The sequence below is a fragment of the Helianthus annuus genome, chromosome 5, assembly GCF_002127325.2.
Source record: "Helianthus annuus cultivar XRQ/B chromosome 5, HanXRQr2.0-SUNRISE, whole genome shotgun sequence".
Classification (NCBI taxonomy): domain Eukaryota; kingdom Viridiplantae; phylum Streptophyta; class Magnoliopsida; order Asterales; family Asteraceae; genus Helianthus; species Helianthus annuus.
Genome location: NC_035437.2, coordinates 93,891,095 through 93,915,270, shown reverse-complemented (window position 1 = coordinate 93,915,270; position 24,176 = coordinate 93,891,095). Strand labels below are relative to the sequence as shown.

General features: G+C 36.5%; 1 protein-coding gene and 1 long non-coding RNA gene across 2 annotated transcripts; both read left to right on the top strand.

Annotated features, from left to right (window-relative positions):
• Nucleotides 1-13,284: 13,284 nt before the first annotated feature.
• On the top strand, nt 13,285-15,135 carry LOC110938707. Its single transcript, XR_002591611.2, has 4 exons — nt 13,285-13,458; nt 14,205-14,360; nt 14,468-14,569; nt 14,791-15,135. It is a non-coding gene; the product is annotated as an uncharacterized LOC110938707 (long non-coding RNA).
• Nucleotides 15,136-17,708: 2,573 nt separating this feature from the next.
• Nucleotides 17,709-18,491, top strand: LOC110942907. Its single transcript, XM_022184670.1, has one exon. The coding sequence runs from the start codon at nt 17,709-17,711 to the stop codon at nt 18,489-18,491; it is 783 nt and encodes a 260-aa protein (XP_022040362.1).
• Nucleotides 18,492-24,176: the final 5,685 nt, after the last annotated feature.

The following is a 24,176-nucleotide window of genomic DNA, read 5'->3' as shown; positions in this document are numbered from 1 at the left end:
GGAAGACCCCTATCTTTTCAAAATGTGTGCCGACCAGCTCATCCGAAGGTGTGTCTATGGTAATGAAGCACGAAGAATTCTCCATCATTGTCATGAAGGTCCATACGGAGGACATCATGGTGCCGCAAGTACCGCACGAAAGGTATTTGATTCAGGATTTTACTGGCCAACCATTTACAAGGATGCACAAAACCTTGTAAAGACATGTGATGCCTGCCAAAGATCAGGTAATATTTCTTCCAAAAACGAAATGCCTCAAAATGGCATTCTCGTCTGTGAAATCTTTGATGTGTGGGGACTCGATTTCATGGGACCTTTCCCACCTTCAAAGGGAAACAAATATATACTTGTGGCAGTCGATTACTTGTCTAAATGGGCAGAGGCCGAGGCTCTTCCAACAAATGATGGAAGAGTGGTGGTAAAATTTCTGAAAAAGCTGTTCTCTCGTTTCGAGACACCAAAAGCTTTGATAAGTGATAGAGGTACCCATTTTTGCAATCATCAACTCGAAAAAATATTAACAAGGTATGGGGTCTATCACCGGGTCTCAACAGCATATCACCCTCAAACAAATGGGCAAGCCGAAGTGACTAATCGAGGTTTAAAGCGAATACTTGAAAAAACCGTAGGAATAAATAAAAAAGAATGGGCCGATAAATTAGACGACGCTTTATGGGCTTTTCGAACTGCTTATAAAACCACTATAGGCACAACCCCATATAAACTCGTCTATGGAAAAAGTTGTCACTTGCCAGTAGAAATAGCTCACAAAGCCTACTGGGCAATAAAAAACGTAAACTTAGATTTGGAAAATGCCGGTAAAAATCGATTTTGTCAAATAAACGAATTAGACGAGCTTAGGAATTGTGCATATTCTAACTCCGAAATTTATAAAGAAAGAATGAAAAATTTGCATGATAAATATATTAAATCTAATGAATTTCGGGTTGGAGACCAAGTTCTATTGTTTAATTCAAGACTTCGATTATTTCCTGGTAAGTTAAAATCTAGGTGGTCAGGACCTTTTTCCGTCACCCATGTTTTTCCACACGGTGCAGTAGAAATTAAAACTCGAAATGGGACACCATTTAAAGTCAATGGCCAACGGCTGAAACTCTACCGAGGATCCATTGAGGATGAGGAAGAGGAGATCTCACTTCAGACGATTAACGAATAAACTCATACCCGACATGTTACAGGTAAGTGTACGTTTAAAAACCGGTAAATCGTCTAACCATTTTTTGGAAATAAGGGGCATGCACACGAGCACATAAAAAAATATAATAAAAAAAAAAATTTAAAAAACTTTGCCCGGCACGGGGCCGTGTCCGCTGGACACGGGGCCGTGTCGAGGCGACTGTCGGGATAAAACCCTCTTTTCCTATCAGTTACACCATTCCACACGCCCCGTTTAGCCGAAAACTCTCTGGTTCGAGGCGATTTTCTGCAGTTTTTCTACGTCACCACCAAATCTAACAACGTCAAGGTATGATTCTATCTTCATTAGTAGTTAGATTAGTTACTTGCATGTAGTTAAAACATCAAAAATTGGGGAAAAATCTAGGGTTCTTCATGTTCATCCGGATCGAACTCAAAATTTTTGATGAAATTTGTTAGTAGTAGTTTAGATTAGTGTAGTAGAAAGTAACTAGGCAAGTATTGTTGATAGATTTGTCCGATTTCCAAATAAAACCCCAAACCCTTGTTCTTGAACCGAAAAACACGAAATTGAAAGGGTAAACGGTTTGTTTTGGGAAAAATGACACTTAGGGTTTCATTTTCGGGGGAAACCGCTACTATTGGGCTAAAAATTTTCAGGTTTTCGAAACCGGGACGAAAAATGGAATTTTTGGGTTACAGACGCCTGGACACGGGGCCGTGTCCGCTGAACACGGGGCCGTGTCCAGCCCACTGTTTGCAGTTTCACTCTGATTTTCCTTGTTTCGTACTAATTTTTTTATGTATTCTTTTCAGATGTCGAAATTCACAAGGTTTAGCGCAAATGAACTGGATGCTAGGGCACGGTACGAGGTTCTTCAAACACGACCGGAAGAGTACCCAAGGCGGGCGTGTACTGATTTGCTAACCATGGTGAACCAACTTGACCGCTTCAACAACATTGTGAGGGGTCCACTGCATGTCGCATTGACCACCTGACTACGGTCGGTCCATCAATGCACGATGGAGTTCTATAGCACCTTCATTTTCAACTCGAGATGCGAACCGTTTGACCACGAGGCGGTCGAATTTCGATGTGGAGGGACCACGTATAGAACCTCCATGGCACAGTTTGGATCTATCATTGCGGGGAATGAAGAGAATACCGGAGGGTTACGAGACTTGGATGCAACCGAACGCCAAGCCGCATGGGCTCAAATAGGTGAAGGAATCTACAACCCGAGCAGCACCAAAAGCACCAAACTGAGGGACCCGTTATACCGCTACATCCACAGGCTCCTCACGTACTCGCTGAACCAACGCCATGACAGTAGTGGCGTTGTTGGGTTGAAAGATTTGGTTGTCCTTCACTGCATCCACAACCAGAAGCCTCTAGATGTTCCGTACCTCCTACTGCGAAACATGCACCTAAACCGCCTTGCTCATGCTCCTACACCGATCTTCTTCGGAGGATGGGTGTACCGTCTTTTCAAGCACTTCACGAATATCCCAAGATCCTTCGAAAGGAGTCCATGGTCGGGCCGGGTCCATTATCACATTTGCCGAGCCATGAACTTGCTTTATGAAGCGGAGGACGGGACGGTGAGCTTTCAGAGGACGCAAGGCTATGCATGGAACCCGCAAGAGGCTCTAGTTCTTCATGCACCACATCCCCATTTTCAGTATCCACCCCAAGGCGATCCGGGTCAATCCTCCTCTCAAGGAGGCGGTTTTCCTAACTTCCAAAGTTTACATGATCTTTTGCAGGAAAACCTTATGTGCACCAGGAACACCTACAACCTCGCCAACAACACATACCACCGGGTTGGAGCTATCGAGCACAACGTCAACGATATACAAGATGATATCGGTAGCATCCGGGAGTACATGGCGAGGCATGGGGGCGGAGGTGATGGTAGTGATGAAGACATGGAGTAGGAGGCTGGGAGGAACAAGGGGCTGGCTGGTGATGAGCCCACAGGTTTAAGTGCCCTTCTTATCTATCAAACAATTCATGGCCTGCGTGCCATTTGTCGAACAATTTACTTTCCCTAACTACTTTTTATCTTTATTTTGTTTTTACTTTATGTTTGGATAATGCTTGACAATGGTAAATTAGGATGGTTTGTGCTTGGTTGGTTGGTATTGAATGATTAAACAGGTGCAAAGCAAGGGTTAGAGTGCTAAACATTAGCACTTGCAGCCCCAGGATGGAGAAACCGGGAGAAAAACCTATTTTTCGGGCTAACAGACTGTCCACACGGGGACGTGTCCAGCCGACACGCCCCCGTGTCCATCTCCCAGATCTGCTGTTTGGCTACTGACCTGCAATTTTTTGCCCGACACGTGGCCGTGTTCACCCGACACGCCCCCGTGTCCACCTTCTGTAAGTTTTCGTTACTGGCAGTTCACCACGGGGCCGTGTCCAATGGACATGGGGCCGTGTCCAGAATGCCAGTAACACAAACCTTTGTTTTTAAACACACTTTTATACATTCTAATCAACCAAAAACTTTATTTTTGGACACATTGAGGACAATGTGTAATTTAAGTGTGGGGGGGGGGGGATGCTAAAACCTTGAAATTTTGCAAAATCCTAAACACAAGCCTTACACAAAACTCTATTGGAACCGCTAAACACCCCAAATTTTTTCAAAAACTTTTTCATTTTTTTATTTATTTACTTATCTTAGTTTAAGTTGGGAATAACAAGTTCTAAAAAGGTTATATTTTTACAAGTTTACAACCGATAGCGTCGTGATAAAAAAAGGAACCAACATAAGAAAATTATGAAACGGCATAACAAGTCTAGTTTAAAAATTCGATTATATATGCTTGGTCACATTAAAAACCCATTCCCACAAAAGTGAGTTTTGAGCCTTTATTGAGCATAAAAATACACATATTTAGATTAAATGCTCATTTTTCGTTTCTTGTGTGAATAGCCGCTCGGTCCTTACAAATCTAGAACTTGCCACGACGATACATTCCCGGTCCTTACCAACTTAAACCCAAGTAAGTAAATGATGGAGGCATTAGGACTAACCATTTTTTCTTTCAAAACCATTATTTTTCATTTTTTTTTTACCTACCCAAAATCCCCGTAGATAGCCCCTTTGAGCCAAAACCTTTCATTTCATTACCCCAAAACCCTTTTTACCCACCAAAAACCTTTTTATTTATTTTTTTTAGTAAGAAGTTCGCTTTTTAGTAAACTCACCTTTTTATGTGACGATCAAAAAAAAAAAATATATGATGAAGTCAAAAACAAACAAAAGCTATAAAAGCTTGTTTGGAGAAATACTTCAAAATAAAAAGTCACTAAAAACAAGGTGCTTCATGAAAACCGACGCTTGTTACGATTTTCGCCCTTTTTACTAACCACTAACCAACTACCCACCTTTAAACCCAAGCCTTCACCCAAAAAGTCCTCTTGATATTTACAAAGGTAAAAAGTTAAAAAGGAGGAGGATTGATTGCTTGGCAAGCCTATGGAAGACGTAAGTTCCGTGCCGCTCTCGAGTGATTCACTAAAATATACACCTTCGGCCGAGTGTTGAGTGATCTCCCGTGAGGTATGTGAACTTGTATATAAATGGAATTTTAATAAGGCATGCTATGCCCAAATAAGTAATTTATCTTATGAAAAGTTCAAAATAAATCATAACGAATAGGATTGTAAATAAATAAAAATAAAACCGATAAAAACCTTGGATTCCCGACACTCTAGGACAAGCTAAAAAACTTCTCTTCTACCTATTCCATTTGGGAGTGTAAGCCACATTTAAAGAGTTTTGCTTGAGGACAAGCAAAAGTTCAAGTGTGGGGGTATTTGATGTGTGTAAAATGCAACATATAAATCACATCAATTAAGGCATAAAACTAACCCTTTTTAAGTACTAATGTTGGAAAAATAGTGTTTTTGTCTTCCTTTTGTATTTTCAGGATGACTTGAGCTCAAAATCACAAAAGAAGCAAAAAGACTACTAATTCTACCATAAATACAAGAAAAGGAACAAAAGTGGATTGCCCGGACCCTCAACGGCATCTCCCAAGGCAAAAGAGAAGAAACAGAGTCTGAACACGCCCCGTGTCCAGCGAACACGGGGGCGTGCCCAGGAAGCAGCAGAAAAGACAAACCAGTAGAAGCTTCCATTGCCCACCACGGGGCCGTGTCCAGCGGGCACGGGGGCGTGGTGAAAGTACAGCAGGCGCATTAATTGTAATTCGCAATTACAATTAATGAGGAGAGAGAGTGTCAGGCGGGCACGGGGCCGTGTCCAGCGGACACGGGGCCGTGTCCAGCCTTCTGTTCAGCCTATAAATAGAGGAGCTTGGCTTCATTCTCTCTCATCCCTTGGCACACCACCTCTCTCACACCTCATCCACCACCCACCACCACCATAACACCATCATCCACCACCATCATCCATTGTCCATCGTAGAGTGTGTGAGTCGTCTCGGGATCCAAGATTGATCGTAAGAGTTCTTGACAATCAAGGCCATGTTTGCCTAAGTCTCTTACATCACTTGGTGAAGACAAGTGTTTAGTATAATACTTTTTATTTTTAATCTTTTGCACTTTTTATTTGGTTTTGTATTAATGACTTTAATAACTAGTTACTTATGTTGAAGGTGATCTTTCCTTATCGTTTGTCCGTGGTGTCTTGGCATTATTTTACTGTCTATATAAAATAAAAGATTTTCACCATTCATATCTCCACGGTCTATATGGAGGTATGTTGGCTACCTGGTCGGGGGTTAAGGGAACGGTTTGGTAAGGGTCTTGCCCTTGTTCAGCGTTTAGAGGTCCTGCTTGGGACCTGGGTCAAATTTAGTAGGATCTCCTTCAATGCCCATAGGTATTGGATGGCGGGGATCCAAACTCTTTGACCCCCTCATAAGTTAACTACTATTAATACTATAACCCGGTTATTTAGGACTGTATCCCTGCTGACTCAGACTACTTAGCCGAGGGTAACGTCACCGCCAAAAGCGGGGCCTACCATAATTTGCATTAATAACTTAATTCATTATCTTTCAATAATCCGACCCTTTAGGATTGTATCCTTGCTGACTCAAACTACTGGGTTGAGGGTAACGTCGCCTTCAAAAGAGGGGCCTACTACAATAACTAAGATAATCTCTTAAACAAGTGCAAAAGTGCGAAAATAATCAAAGGTTATACTAATACACGTGTCGGATCCAAGTGATTCATCTTGTCTATCTGTTTTTATTTTTATTTTTATTTTCAGCATTTAGTTAGTTTTTATTAGTTTAAAACATTTTTCTAACTTTTTGATTTGATTAGACGTTGAGGATAAACCGGTATTAAAAGCTCTTGTGTCCTTGGACGACCTCGGTATCTTACCAACACTATACTACGTCCACGATGGGTGCACTTGCCCATATGTGTGTTTAGTGTTAGTGAATATCGTGTTTTATAAATTTAAAACTTGGCTAAAAGTGTAAAACGGGCTTAAATATATATCTAAAAACATATATACACTGACACGCATCATTATTCCTTATACAACTATGGTCGCCTAAAGTGTTTCGTCGGATCCTAATGATCGACCAAATGGGTCAGGTTCGAAAGCATAAGCGATTGTTTAGATCGCTTACCTTTACGACCCTAGACAAGCACAATTCTAAAAGTGACGAGTTAAACATGTTAAAACATGTTTAACAAAGTTTAAAAACAGGTTTGGTATCAAGACAAATGGTCTTGATACCCAAAAGTAGTTTGGTTACAAAATACGCAAGAATACGCATTTTGGCCGAAACTACGACTCGTCCCTAAGCCTATATAACGTGGTAATCAGTAGGTATAGTCACTAGGGACTATAACCATCGTGATTACGCTCACGTTATGAAGTTCAAACGAACTTTGCATTGACCATAAACTAGTCAATGCAGAAAGTCAAACACAGTTTGACTTTAACGCTAAAACGAAAGAAAAGCACGAAAGAATACTTACAGAAGGTCCCCGCAAGATTTGATCCGATTTACCCTCAGGTATGAAGTATGAACTCCAACTTAGAGGGCCAAAATCAGATTCAAATGTGGGTTTTGCAAATGAGAATGGAGTGGTATTTATAGATTTCATGGAACCGTTAAGATCGTTCGTCGAATAACGTGCTTTAATCTTAACCGTACACATGTGCCCATGGTTTTGTAAAGCCATGGGAGCCCCTAGAATGAGTCCATGATATAATAAAAACCATTGAATATTAGCCCATGATATTGCAAAACCATGGGTTAAAACCATCAAATCTCAAAAGTGGACCAAGTTCAATGTATCTGACAGAAATTTCAAAAATGGTCCCTGCACTTGTAAAACTTGATTTTTTTTTTGCACTTTTAAGCCCCGTTAACCCCATTTCAAGGCTCTAAAATAAACTTAAAGTATAGGGAACTTAAAATATGCTCATAAACATCTCGGATGTCAGTTCGTTGGGTCGTATGGTTGTGTTGTTCGGTTAATTACGACGGAAATCGTAATGAACACAAAAACGATCCAAATTACGCGACGAATGGAATTTTTCTTATGCCAAACAATAAAATAAAATATTTTAATGCTTACATAAATTTTTGGATGTCCGGATGTATTCAGGACGTAAGATATGTGCGAAAATGCAAACTTATGCACTTTTGACGCTTTTAGTCTCTATTGATCAAATAAGTTTATTTTAGCATACCGAACCCCTCAAAGCCTATTTCTAAGCTATGTAAAGGATATTTAGGGTATGTTTAACTTATGATCAAGTTCCGGAATGTTAGTTACAGTACGAATCGGAATACTTTCACAGTTTGTCAATTTTAGTCCCTGTAAGCGAATTAACTTGATTTCGGCACACCAAACCTTCCAAAACTTATTTCTAAGTTGTGTAAAGGTTATTTGAGGTATTTTAAGCCTATGTCACTATTCCGGAGTGTTTTTTGCATTAAACTGGTTATATTTATGCATCAGTGCGCGTATAACCTTCTAGAAAGCGATTTAGGGCCCGAAATCGAACAAGAATTGATATGTGCAAATGATACACATATTTATAAAAATCCCAAGTATGAAACACAATATTTCATTGGTTTGGTAATTGTTTGATGGTTGAAGTGACAAAGGTGTCACACCTACATTCTAGATCGGAACCTAATCTAAGTGCTTTCGACCCGTTACGAAACCATTAAGGTATCTTACGCTACTCTAACACGTCGTTAGCGCAAAAGCGCGTTCGAGACGTTTAACTAGTCCTATGACAAGTATTATATGCCTAAACATGTTTAATTATGTTACATAATCAGTTAGGTGACAAATGTTTAGGTTACATATGCTTAAAATCCAATTATGCATGAAAAGGGCATTTTGGTTATTTTCCTAAGGCATATAAACTACCTATCATACAACTACTTAAACTAGGTGACCATAAGTTATAACCTCGGAAGGTTATTCCCTATGCAACTATGGTCACTAATCATGCTTGGTCAGATCCTAATGATTGACCAAACGTGTCGAGTTCGAATGTCTAAGCGGTGGTTTAGACCGCTTGACTTACGACTCGAAACAAGCACTAAACTATAAGTGACGAGCTAAACATGTTGGAACATGTTTAACTAAGTTAGAAAACAGGTTTTGATATTAAAACAAAGTGTTTTGATACCCAAGAGTAGTTTGGTTGCAAAATACGCTTAAATGCGCATTTTGACCGAAACTACAACTCGTCACTACGCCTAGTAAACATGGTAATCAGTAGGTATAGTCACACGGGACTATAACCATCGTGATTACGCTCACGTTGCGAAGTTCAAACGAAGTTCGTCTTGACCAACACGTGGTCAAAGCAGAAAGTCAAACACTATTTGACTTTCACGCTCGAAAAGCGATAAAAGAACGAAAGAAGCTTACAAAGGGTCCTTGCTAGGGAGAACTTGATCTTAAAATCTCAGGTATGAAGTATTATAACTTCAACTTAGAGAAATCAGATCAAGGGTGCAGAAAATGGAGTGAAGCATGGCTTTGTATAGTTTTCGCAAAACCGTTAGGATCATTCCTTGCTAAAGAGGGAACAATCTAAGCCATACATGTGGGCTAGTGGTATTAGAATACAAGGGGTACACAAATACCAGTCCATAGAGTGCAAAACCAAGGATTAAAACCATTAGAATAGGTGGTATTGGCCAAATTCAATGTTTCTGCAATTCTGCTGATCTAGGCACTGCATACGCACCGCAAGGGGGTCTCACATACGGTCCATAAGGGGCCTATCAGACCTGCACTTTCAGAAAATGATAATTTTAGTCCCTGAAGCCCCAAACTTGGTTTTCGATACATTTTGACACGTTTAAGCCCCGTTAACCCCATTTCAAAGCCCTATAATGAAGTTAAAGTATAGGGAGCTTAAAATATGCTCAAAAAACATCTCGGATGTCGGCTCGTTTGGTCGTACGATTGCGTCGTTCGGTTAATTACGATGGAAGTCGTAACGAACGCAAAAACGATCGAAATTATGTGACGAATGGAATTTTATCATGCCAATCACTAAAAAAAAATATTTAAATGATTACATAGATTTTTGGATGTCCGGATATATTCAGAACGTACGATATGCGCGAAAATGCAAACTTATGCACTTCTTTGACGCTTTTAGTCCCTATTGATCAAATAAGTTTATTTTAGCATCCTGAACCCCTCAAAGCATATTTCTAAGCTATGTAAAGGATATTTAGGGTATGTTTAACTTATGATCAAGTTCCGGAATGTTCGTTACTATACGAATCGGTATAGTTTCGCAGTTTGACACAAATAGTCCCTACGATCGAACAAACTTGATTTTGACACACCAAACCATACAAAACTTATTTCTAAGTTATGTGAAGGTTATTTAAGGTATGTTAAGCCTATTTCACTATTCGGGAGTGTTTGTCGCGTTAAACTGACTGCGTTTACGCACCAGTTTGCGTATAACTTTCCTGAAAGCGATTTAAAGCTTGATATCGGAATCGAATCAAATTGTAAAATCATCAAACATAAATACACACATAATAACACCAAAACACATTGTTTTATTAATAATCAACATTTTTTTATATTGAACATCGATTACAGAGTATAGTTGTCACATAAAACTCTATGGAGCCCAGGTGTTAACGTGTATGATTCTTATAAGAAAGAATATTGCTTGCCATGATATTTGAACTATCAGTGATTTTCCAGCATATGGTAATTTTTCAGGATATAGTATGAAAGGTAGACTAGCTTGTCCTATTTGTGAAGATGACACAAGTTCGATATGGTTAAGTAATTGTAGAAAAACCGTGTACATGGGACATCGAAGATTCCTTCCGGAAAATCATGATTATCGGAACAGAACAGTGGAATTTGATGGAAAAATTGAGCATGGAAAAGTAAGGGAAGAATTTGATGCATTTTCACGAGTAAGAAATTTAAATGTCGTGTTGGGGAAAAAACCTCAGGGGAAAAAACAAAGGGGAAAAAGACTCATCCTGAGCCATCCAACATTTGGAAAAAAAAGTCTGTCTTTTGGGATTTACCTTACTAGGAGCATTTGCAAGTTAGACATTGCTTAGATGTTATGCATATTGAGAAAAATGTATGTGAAAGCCTGCTTGGATTATTGTTAAACATTCTCGGGAAAACTAAAGATGGGATCAATGTCCGTAAAGACATGCAAGAAATAGGAATACGTGAAGGGCTTCATCCTGTCCCGCACCCCAAAGGTTTTTTTCTGCCACCGGCGTGCTATACAATGTCAAACAAGGAAAAATAATGTTTTGTGAATGTTTACACAGTATTAAAGTGCCATCCAGCTATTCAGCAAACATTAAAAGGTTGGTGTCGTTGAAAGATTGTAAATTGCTTGGTATGAAGTCTCATGATTGTCATGTTCTGATGACACATATGATTCCAATTGCAATCCGTGGATCATTACCAGATAAAATCCGACATACAATCACAAAGCTTTGTTTGTTTTTCAACACAATTCATTTGAAAGTAATTGATCCTCAATCACTTGAAAGTTTACAAAAGAAATAATCGTCACGATCTGTGAACTTAAGATGTATTTTCCGCCGTCATTTTTTGATGTGATGGTTCACCTGGTAATCCATGTTGTAAGAGAAATTCAGGCTTGTGGTCCTGTATTTCTACGCTACATGTACCCTTTTGAAAGATACATGGGTTTCTTAAAAGGTTATGTAAAAAATCGTAGTCAGCCTGAGGGTAGTATTGTTGAAGGACATACTTCCGAAGAAGTGAATGAGTTTTGCATAATTTATCCCGTTGTGAATTATTATGGTGGTTCGGTGAGACGAGTGCTGATTTACCTATAGCCTACGGTCTTGTATATCCTAGTTTCGATACTTGGATGATGACCTTCGCATGCATGAGCATTGCGTGAAGGTACAAGTCGATCATGTTCTTCCAACATTTATGGGTATTCAGGTCCCTGACGAGACTTGTATAGAAGGTAAAATGCTATTGATGAACCATACTTTAAGAAAGTTTATTCAGTGGCCAAGAAAGGCAATTAAGGTATATTTAGTTGATAAACAAATTATATATTACTTTATTTTTTTTATTATATTATCATTTACTATAATATTTATATTAATTGTAGATTTTGGATGCACAAACTCACCGTACATCTAAAGAATTTCAAACCCCACCCCAAACACGCACGTGTAATTTGACACCGACTGTTGATCCATATATACCAAAGGTAGTTTATATCACTTTAGTTTTTATTTGTTTTATATTATAACAATGGTTTATTATTATAGATGCAGCTTTCCTCGGAAGTTCCTATTCAGTTAGGAATTAATGATTTTCTGACTGGTGATATTTTACTACCCGATGGATTTTTGGACACAATGAATGCGTCGGAATGCCCGCAAAATAAAGACGTCGAACAACAAATGGTAATCAATCATTTAATCTTAGTTGTGTGCTATATAGGATGGAGATTATTTCAGAACTCATAAAGTTTTTCAGAACTTTAAGAACTAATCAAGATTAATTGATCAATGGTTTAAGTTAATAATTGTTATGAATTATTATGTATTAATTGTGTAACTATCCACTTTTCTTATGACTCTCCATATATTTAACCCCCATTCTTGTAAGCCTATAAATAGAGGCATATATGTAATCCATTTTACACATCAATAAGATATATCCATCTCCCCAATCTTTCTTTCTTATCTCTATAATTTAATAGGCTAGTTGTTACAAAACACGTTATCAGCACGACTTGTTTTAGAGTTGGATCGTATTATCACAAGCGCCATTGCTTTGGATCACACCATCGTAAGGTATAATATATTTCTAACCATTTTATCATTATTCATTATTTTCTCATACATGATCCATATTGTAATTCATACTATTTTGGGTTGTGTTAGAGACTTGTTCATACTATCCATCTTAAGGTCTAAAATAAATGTTTTATTTATTTATTTTTTTTATTTGACACAAGTTTGAAAGAGTAGTTACAATTTATATAAATAGTAATCTAATATGAGAGAACAAACTTGTATGAAATGGTACGTCACTTTTATGAAGACAATTTGCAAAATAACTATAACAATTACCTTGGCGCCTCATATTGTTAAGCAAGTTAGGGTAATCCATCAGACACGTTTTTTTTTTTATTTTTTTTATAATCTAACGAAAGACCTTCCATCTAGTAATCATTAGTAAAAAAAATTCATTATGCACATCAATACTCTTATTAAATTATTGTAGCTTTGATTCATTTAAAATATTTAATTGATTTAAATCGATTTACTATCCATATTCTATAACATTTATATTCCTTCATATGTTTTAAATATTTGTTAACAATATTACACATTATAATATAGGGTTAGGTTCAATTGTGAACACCCCTCTCCATTGTGAACTGTGTGAACTTATCCTAGCCCTTGATCTTGTTTAAATATTATAAGGGTAGGATTGTAATTATATAATAAAATTAACTTTAAATCATTATATTAATAATTCAAATCAGTTACCTAATCTATTTTTAAATCCTAATCGTAAATATTTTTTTCTTTGTTGTCTAATAAACAACCCGATTATCAAGAGATTCTCCAGATTTTGAATTCAACTCTTATCAAACTTCATACCCAGTTCATCACGTTCTTTTCATCAAAAGCTCGAATATTTCTCTCCGGCAATTGCATCTGCCCACTACTTCTTCTTTGACCACCACCACCAAGTTCCAACTTTACACTTTCTCTTCCAACATGAGCCACTATCAGATCAGCCACCATCACAACCAGGTAATTCTTGTTCTGATCTTCAATCTCTACTCGATTTATGATTGCCACCCAAATCACCACCATCCGCCAACACCACCAACATCCTCTAGGGTTTAGAAATTGCTAATTGATGTATTCGGTGTTTAGAAATTGGTTGGTTGAATTACAGTGCTTAATTTGCTGTAAGAATGATTTAGGGATGGTTCAACTTTTGCAAGAATTGAAATCTCTAATCAAGTATTAAGAATGATTTTTTTGTATGAATTGAAGTTAATCATTCTTTTCTTACGACATCAAGGTGATATTTTTTTTGTTCATCTTTGTATGCACAACAAATGTTTGATGAAATGCCTTGATTATACATTGTGTGAAATTTATATGACTTTTCTTGTTGAATGTGTGCTAAATGAATCACAATCTATCTAGAATCATGGTGTACACTTAAACACGATCTTTTGCAAGAATTGAAGTCTCTAATCAAGCAGTAAGAATGATTTTTGTAGGACTTGAAGTTAATCATGCTTTTCTTACGACATCAGGGTGATATTTTTTGTAAGCTTCCATTGTTGATGAAATTAATAACTTGAAATGGATGACTTTAGCTGAATTAAACACCAAACGGGTCAAACTCATGAGCATTTATTCATAATTCATAAACGCCATTTCTTTATAAAAACTTACGATCATGGTCACATTTTGGGTCTTTTTTAGTATTCCTTTCATTTGGTATTTAGTTTGATGTTGTAAAACTGGACTCTCATAAGCAGAGTGTTGATTGCGATTCGGGCTCAGTTGAACAACCCAAAGCTAGGAGAAGCATTCCCAATGGAAATTCGAAGCATAAGATGGATCCAAAACCTGTTTATATTCATGTGAGGGCTTGTCACGGGCAAGCAACCGATAGCCATAGCTGAGCTGAAAGAGTAAGTTACCGAATCTATGTTTTTCACTAAGCATCGATGTCAAAAAGGGTGAAATCACCCCTACATGTATATAAACTTTATGATCATTTGATTTGGTGATATGGTAGGCCAGAAGGGAGAAATTAAAAAAGAAAATGCAATATTTGCAAGATTTGGTTCCAGGTTCCACAAGCGTAGACTTCAATATGGACAATTCATTGCCTGAAGAGGTAAAGAGTGCATCTTGATCTTAAATCACCTTTGGCTGTTTAAATTAATGGTACATGACTAAATATTATATGTACCATGAAACTCATTGAGCATTTTCAAATGTGATATGTTTTAATATTGCAGAACCAACTATCATAACAAACTCATGTGTAAGCCTAGGCGGTTTAATGTATTTTCAATGAAAGTTTGGTGCTTAACTGCTTATATTGCAAATTTTCAGCACCAGCAGATACATGTTTCCCAGTGGTAGTGAACCCAGATTGCCAGAAGAATTATGGTTCAGACAAAAATGGTAGCTAGGAATTGTCCGCTAAAAAAAGGCAACACAACTGTGGATGATTCATCAACCGAAGAAGAACGTGACGAAGAAACGGAGTCCGTAATTGAAGAATTAGAAAGCGAAGACAATGTGAGCGAAATATAGATTCATTAAAAACCTTCATTTATTTAATTCCAATGTTTATTTTCTTTTAAAACTCATACCTGTTGGTTATATATATTCCTAAACGTAAGGATAATATGGCTGATGTTATATTTTAGATGTTACAAACGTTGGAGCACCATAATTTCAACTTGAAAACAGAAAAGTCTACCAGCTATTGTTACTGCATACATAATTAGTATGGTTATTTCTTTGAAGTGTACACATGTGAACGATTATACAAATAAATGTACACATGTGTACTGTAGTATATACACACCAGTGTACATATGTACATAGTATACACATAACCATATACATGTGTACAAAAAATGCCAACTCCTGTTAATTTGTACAATTGTAGTTAGCTTCCTTAAAAACTTTACACAGGTGTACTAATTCTATTACATTATGCACTAAGTCTGCTAATATGTGAATCATTTATTGTACACTTTATACATATGTGTACCAAAATTACAAACTGAATACATACATAGGGTAGGTATGAGTAAAATATATTATATTATCAACTAAAAGCCAATTCCATAATGTGTATCAAACCTAGCAAACAAACATTCCATAACAAACCCAAAAAAATAACAAAACAAACTACCATCAAACGTATATTGTTGTCAACAACCATCAAACGTACTAATTAACCCAAATTGCACGCCTACCCGTATTCTTTTGCTTCGGCCAATATGCGGTCACGATGCTTGTTAGCGCTTGAAGTTAGCAACTTCATCGCGAATTTCTTCCAACCTTTGTGGCACTGCATTTTCAATTTGCCGATACTTTGGATGATTAACTAGCTTCATATACTTTGTGAAAACATCCTTCTGAAATCAATGATCATGTCATAATCAGTTATAGTATGTCCACTTAGGAATAAAACCGTATGTATTCACATGTCGGTTACCACTTTGTACGGTGTGGTCTTAGCATTGATGCAAAGCAATTGATGACTCCATCATTAATCCACTTAATTGGTTGCAAATCCTTCACTTGGAAATGATACATCCTAACACCACATGCGGTTTCGAACACAAATTGTCTACTCAATAAAGTATTAGCTATTTCAACTACATTAGAAAATGTGTTCACTGTGTACATACATATATGTATAACAGTATCATACACATGTGTATCTCGGAAAAATACACCTGTGTACAACGGACTATAATGAACCTACTTAAAAACAGACTATAATGCCTAAAAACAGAGTATAAACAACATGTCACATATGAGTACACATGTGTACTTAGTTGAATAAAATGTATATACACATGTGTACACCGTACAAAACTAACATATGGTTCGAAAAAAGTGTAGTCTACTGAACATATCTAGTTCAAATCAGCTTAACATCAATATACGCATGTGTACAACAATGACTTTACAACTCACCCAAACAACCAGCCTTAAATACCTTAAAAAACAGAGCACAATCCACTGTTCTGTTAAATCAACCTTAATATCAAAAAAAAATAAACAAAGACACCAAACGATTTTCCAAAGTCTCAGGCTTATTAATCACGTTGTACACAGGTGTACATAAACAATTTTATACAAAACATGGGTCAACAAATCTGTGTAAAGAACATAGTACATGTTTTAATCGAATATTAATCTATACAAAAACGACCATATCACACTTAAATCCAGCAACTTATACTCAATATATTGAACAATTTAAGTTTCTTTTCAACAAACTATGAACTACAAACCCTAGATTTTACGTGAAACAAAAAGGGGGGAAACAATGAAATATATACACAATCGGACACAAAACAGAGCAAGAAGAAACCACAATATGCATTATTATATACCTTGATTTGCCACCAGAAGTAGAAACACGGTAGAAGGATACACAATCGGACACAAAACAGAGCAAGAAGAAACCACTATTATATACCTTGATTTGGCACTAGAAGTAGAAACACGGTAGAAGGATGATGTTCATCTGCATCAGAATCGTTGTCGACTTGCTCTTAGAGGGAGAGAGAGAGAGAGAGAGAATAAGGATTTTTATAATTTGGAACAATGATTTACTTGGTAACTGACATATGCGATATTTGAGGGAATTGAATTATGTTTAGAAGATGGAAGAGAAGGAATGACTAATATACCCTTTTCCATTTAATTAAATAGTAAAAATTAATCAACTATTTACCATCATGTCACTCATTTAAAATCTCAAGATGATGAAAATCAAGGGTCCAGATCAGTTCACACGGTTCACTCTTGGGAGGTTGTTCACTCTAGAACCCTACCCTTATAATATAATGTTAAACACAATCATATTTAGTTTATGTTTATTTCGTGTATATACATTTCGGGTGTCTACATGATTAACTAACACATTATTAACTACCCTTGATATATGAGTGGACATACTGTGTACTAAACTTTGTAAACAATATTTAGAATTTAATTATAGGCTGTCTACTTCTAAAAAAAAGTTCTCTTGAGAAGGAATCTTTAATTATGTTTCCAAGATGTAAGTTATTTTTAGAAGCCTTCTGTTGATTTTGAAAAAAAAATTAAAAGTATATTTCTTAGTAAAAATAATTTACTTAGAATGGGCAAAAGGTTAAATAAGATGTGATAGCGTTTTTATTTGTAGTCAATAATTGTTATCCTAAATATTATTTAATTGGATTATAATTTTGAATAACATAAATTAATCCGTGCATATTTCTTTAATATAGATAATCATGTCGAATCTTGCAAAGCTTGAATTTATGGCTTTAGACATCACTGAAAAAAATTATTTGTCATGGGCTTTGGATGCTGAAATCCATCTAAACGCCAATAAGCTTGGGCACACAATTAAAGAAGGAAATAAAACAAGTACCCAAGATAAAACAAAGGCAATGATTTTCTTACGCCACCATATTCATGAGTCATTGAAAAATGAATATCTCACTATCAAAGATCCACTCGTCCTATGGACCAATTTAAAAGAAAGGTATGACCATCAGAAAAAAGTAATATTACCAAGAGCTCGTTATGAATGGATTAATTTAAGGTTGCAAGACTTTAAGTCTATAAGTGAGTATAACTCAGCAATGTTTAGAATCACGTCACAATTGATCCTATGTGGTGAAAATATTACTGATAAGGAGATGTTGGAAAAAACATTCTCCACCTTTCACGCCTCAAACATTGTCTTGCAACAACAATATCGTGAAAGGGGCTTCACCAAATACAGTGACTTAATATCTTATTTGCTTGTGGCTGAGCAAAATAATGAGCTACTAATGAAAAACCATGAAACTTGTCCGGTTGGTACAACCCCATTCCCAGAAGTGAATGTGGCAACATATAATGACCAAAGTGGAAGACACGATCGTGGTCGTGGCTATCAACGTGGGCGTGGTCATGGTCGTAGTCGTGGTCGTGGTCATGGACGTGGTCGTGGACGTGCATATGGTCAGGGGAATTATCATGGTGTTCAATTCAAAAATAAAAGAACCCACCAGAAGGAAGTTGCATGATAATGAAAAGAAGTCCAATGATGAAAGAGGTAAAAAGAAAAGTGGAACCTCATCTAATGCATGCTATCGATGTGGTGGTAACAACCACTGGGCTGGTACATGTCGTACAGCCAGACCCTTAGTAAAGCTTTACCAACAATCTACAAAAGACAAACAAAAAGGAATAGAGACAAATTTCACATATGAAGATGGAAATGTTGATGTCCCAAGTGGTGAAAAGGACCATACTAATGCAACTAATCTGGATTATGATGATTTCCTTATCGAGCAAGCTAATTTGGATTCTGGTGATATCATGGCTGATACATACCAGTTGGATGCTTGCAATTTTCCCTATGCATGAATGATTATATTTAAAATTATGCTATTTCCTTGATGTTTTATTAAGACATTTTGTTTGGGATTTTGTTATGTTTTGTTTTTGGGGCACTTTATGAAATTGTTATGTTTGAACTATATTATACTTTTATTTATGAAGCTTTATTTTGTTTTGAAGCATATGGAGTATTCAACTAAACTTCATATTAATGGTGAAGATGTATGTCTAATAGACAGTGCTACTACACAAACAATCCTAAAGAAAAGGGATTATTTCTCTAGTTTAACAATGAAAGAGGCAAGCGTTGGTACTATATCTGGTAAAACAAAATTAATTGAAGGCTTTGGAGAAGCAAATGTAGTTCTACAAAGTGGAACTTTGCTCAAAATTAACAATGCCTTATTTTCCCCAATATCTCAAAGAAATCTAATAAGCTTTAAAGATATTCGTCTAAATGGATATCATCTTGAGACTACATGTGAAGGACATGATGAGTACCTTCAAATCATAAATATTATTTCAGGAAAAAACACATATTAGAGAAGTTACACGCATTTGCCTCTGGTTTGTATTGTACCAAAATTTGTGCAGTTGAATCAAATGCAATCATAAACCAAAAGTTTATGGATTGAGAAAATTTTATCATTTGGCATGACCGGTTAGGCCATCCCGGATCAATAATGATGCGAAAAATTATTGAAAATTCATGTGGTCATTCTTTGAAGAACCATAAGATTCTTCAATCTAAGGATATTACATGTGTTGCATGCTCACAAGGGAAGTTAATCACTCGCCCACCACCAGTTAAGGTAGGGACAGAATCCTTAAGTTTTTTAGAAAGAATACATGGGAATATATGTGGACCTATACACCTTCCCAGTGGACCGTTTAGATACTTTATGGTCTTAATTGATGCATCAACTAGATGGTCACATGTGAGTTTACTATCAAGTCGTAAGATGGCATTTGCACGACTACTTGCTCAATTAATAAGGTTAAGAGCACATTTTCCAGATTATCCCATAAAGAAAATTCGGTTGGACAATGCTGGGGAATTTACATCCCAAACCTTCAATGATTACTGCATGTCTATTGGCATAAGTGTAGAGTATCCAGTACCTCATGTACATACGCAAAATGGACTTGCTGAATCGCTTATCAAGCGACTTCAAATGGTTGCAAGACCAATGATTATGAAATCAAAACTACCATCATCTTCCTGGGGGCATGCAATTTTACATGCAGCAACACTAATTCGCATGAGGCCAACAAGTTATCACACTTCCTCCCCATTAAAGTTGGTTTTTGGTCAGGAACCAAATATTTCCCATCTAAGGATTTTTGGTTGTGCCGTATATGTTCCTATCGCTCCACCACAACGCACAAAGATGGGACCTCAAAGGAGGTTAGGAATATATGTTGGGTATGAATCACCATCGATCATTAAGTATTTAGAGCCATTAACATGTGATTTATTTACAGCTCGATTTGGTGATTGTCATTTTGTTGAAACAACATTCCCAACATTAGGGGGAGATGAAAAGCAGCTGAAAAATAATAATATAATTTGGTATGAATTATCACTATCTCATCTTGATCCTCGAACTAAAGAGTGTGAACAAGAAGTCCAAAGAATAATTCATTTACAAACATTAGCAAATCAAGTACCAGACGCATTTACTAACCCAAAAAGAGTGACTAAGTCACACATACCAGCTGCTAATGCTCTAGTAAAAATAAGTATCCCAGAAGGACAACCACATGTTGGAAATGAGTCTAATGCACGTCTCAAACGTGGTAGACCGATCAGTTCTAAAGATAAAAATCCTCGAAAGAAAAATGGAGCAAATAATGATGGTCCAGTCGAGGTAATGATAATGCCAAGAAAAGAGTCTTCTGAAGAGACACTAGATATGATGGTTCCAGAAGAACCTCAGGTACCTGAAAACAAAGAGATCTCAATAAATTATATCATGTCTAGAAAGGTATTGAACCGAAATGAAATCGACATCGATGACAGTTTTTCATATAACATAGCGCTAGAAGTAATGGAAAATAATGAGGATCAAGAACCAAAATCTGTTGAGGAATGTAAACAAAGAAATGATTGGCCAAATTGGAAAGACACAATTAAGGCATAATTAGATTCCCTCAATAAACGAGAAGTTTTTGGAGAAGTAGTCCCTATACCTAAAGGTGTAAAGCCTGTCGGATATAAGTGGGTCTTTGTGCGAAAACGCAATGAGAAAAATGAAATCGTACGATACAAGGCACGATTAGTAGCACAAGGATTTTCGCAAAGACCTGGGATTGATTATGAGGAGATATATTCTCTGGTGATGGATGCGACAACCTTTCGTTATCTTGTTAGTCTGGTAATACAAGAAGGGATTGATCTGCGCCTAATGGATATTGTGACAGCCTACCTTTATGGCTCACTTGATACTGATATTTACATGAAACTCCCTGAAGGATTCAAATTACCAAACTCATGTACATCTAGTTCTCGAGAACATCTTTCAATTAAATTAAACAAATCATTATATGGGCTAAAACAATCTGGGCGTATGTGGTATAATCGCCTTAGTGAGTATTTATTGAAAGAAGGTTACAAAAATGATTCAATATGCCCGTGTATCTTCATAAAAAGGTTAGAATCTGAATATGTTATAATTGCTGTATACGTTGATGACTTGCATATAATTGGAACGCCAAGTGAGCTCCAAAAGGCGGTTGAATGCTTGAAAAGAGAATTTGAAATGAAAGACCTTGGAAAGACAAAATTTTGTCTTGGGTTACAAATCGAACACCTCAAGGGTGGAATCCTTGTACATCAACAAAACTATATAGAAAAGTTACTTAGAAGGTTTTATATGGAAAAATCACATCCATTGAGTACCCCAATGGTTGTAAGATCTCTTGATGTCGAGAAAGACCCATTCCGACCTCCGAATGATAGAAAGGAAATTCTTGGTCCAGAAGTACCATATTTAAGTGCAATTGGTGCACTAATGTTTCTTGCTAGTCATACACGACCAGATATATCATTTTCTGTAAATTTATTGGCAAGATATAGTTCATGCCCTACGAAGAGGCATTGGAATGGGGTAAAGCAAATATTTCGATACCTTCAAGGTACAAAAGATATGGGGTTGTATTTTACTAACCAATCGACAACAAGTTTGGTTGGTTTTGCAGATGCAGGGTATTTATCTGATCCTCACACTAGACGATCTCAAACTGGATATTTATTCACAAGTGAAGGCACTGCTATTTCATGGCACTTTGTAAAGCAAACCATCACAGCCACATCATCTGATCATGTAGAAATATTGGCGATTCATGAAGCTAGTCGAGAATGTGTTTGGTTAAGAAGTGTAATACAACACATTCGTGGGTCTTGTGGTATTTCTATGAGAGATGGGGGACCGACAATTTTACATGAAGACAATGCAGCATGCATTGCTCAACTTAAGGAAGGATACATCAAAGGTGACAGAACGAAGCACATTTTACCAAAGTTCTTTTTCACACATGATTTGCAAAAGAATGGAGATATTACTGTCCAACAAGTTCGTTCTAGCGATAATTTAGCAGACTTGTTTACTAAATCACTTCCAACCTCTACATTCAAGAAACTTGTTCATGGCATTGGGATGCGTCAACTCAAGGAGCTTAAATCATCAGGGGGAGAATAATACGCGCTGCACTCTTTTTCCCTTAGCTATGGTTTTATCCCACTGGGTTTTCTTGGCAAGGTTTTTAACGAGGCAGCATCACCAAGCGTATTATAAGAATAATATATTATTTTGTCACATGGATAGTCAAGGGGGAGTGTTATGAATTATTATGTATTAATTGTGTGACTATCCACTTTTCTTATGACTCTCCATATATTTAACCCCCATTCTTGTAAGCCTATAAACAGAGGCATATATGTAATCCATTTTACACATCAATAAGATATATCCATCTCCCCAATCTTTCTTTCTTATCTCTATAATGTTAATAGGCTAGTTGTTACAAAACAATAATGACATTATTGTAATTAAAGGAATTGTGAGTGACATTTTAATAGCTGAAAAGGGTATTTTAGGAAAAGTAAAACCAATTAGTTCCTAATTTATCTCCATCTCTCTCTAACTTAAAATTCGATAGTATCTTTAATTTTATGTATTTAGTAGCTGAAAAGCGTATTATTGTAATTAAAGGAATTGCGAGTGATATTTTAATAGCTGAAACGGATTGTTTGATATTTTAGGTTATGAGGCCTGTTGTTCAAAAGTCCCAAACGAAACAACCAAAGCCGAAAAAAGCTATGGCAACACAAAACAAGTCCAAAGGCAAACGAAAACAGGTTTAAGCTAAATTGACATATCAAGAAAAACAAGCCGAAAAAGTGAAGTTACATTTACAATTGATCGAACTAAGACCCGAATGGCATAAGAAGATGGTCGGTCGACTAGGTGGATACATCGGGAACGACTGGGCTACTACACTTCCATATTCAGCTCATGAGAATATGTTTCCTAGCAAAAGTGGTACCTATATTGAGGTTGAATCAATGTTAACATTATTTGTCAAAGACTGGGTTGATCTCACCATTGTGTTTTGGTTTACATTGTAAGTTGTTATCACTATAATATTGTATAGATATAACTGAATTCATTAAGTTTTATCATATATTTTATTCTTGTTTTAAGGTATTTTATAAGGAGTCAGAGGCTAAAAAATGCAACCAATGCGCCTTTTTAAATGTGAACGCAATCACAGGTGATATGTGCAAAAGAAATCCTAGAGAGGTTGAAGATCGCATTTTAAGTTTAGCGACTCATCATGTCGATAAAGATTTCATTCTTGCACCGCATTTGGCTGAGTAAGTTTTTGTTAGTTAACTTGCTTTTATTTTATTACTATGATTCACCTAACTATTCTATAACGCTAATTTTGTAGCGACCATTGTTCTTTGTTCATCATTGCCCAACACACAGGACATATATATATATATATTTTGGATTCAACAAAGATAAAAGGCGAAAAGAATGCTTCTAACTATCGTCTTTCAAGCCTAATTCCTACCGCGTTAGGATCAGAGTTCAACTACACAATGGTTGATATATGTGTGTTTGTTATTTCTAAATTGTTTGAATTTCGTTACTTTTAAATAATAATTTGTGAATTTATTACAGTATAAGCAACAAAAGGGTGGATGAGAATGCGGCTACATGGTTCTCCAACATATGTTTGACTTTCTCAATTTGTATCAAAACCAATTTCCCGATGAAGTAAGTAAATATACTTGTTTATCAATTTATTACTTAACTGTTTATTTTTTTTTAAACTTAGAAGGTTTAGATGTATATAAC

Bases quoted from the DNA above. Each gene is read 5' to 3' on its own strand.
- LOC110942907 (XM_022184670.1), top strand. From the start codon at position 17,709: ATGTCGAATCTTGCAAAGCTTGAATTTATGGCTTTAGACATCACTGAA.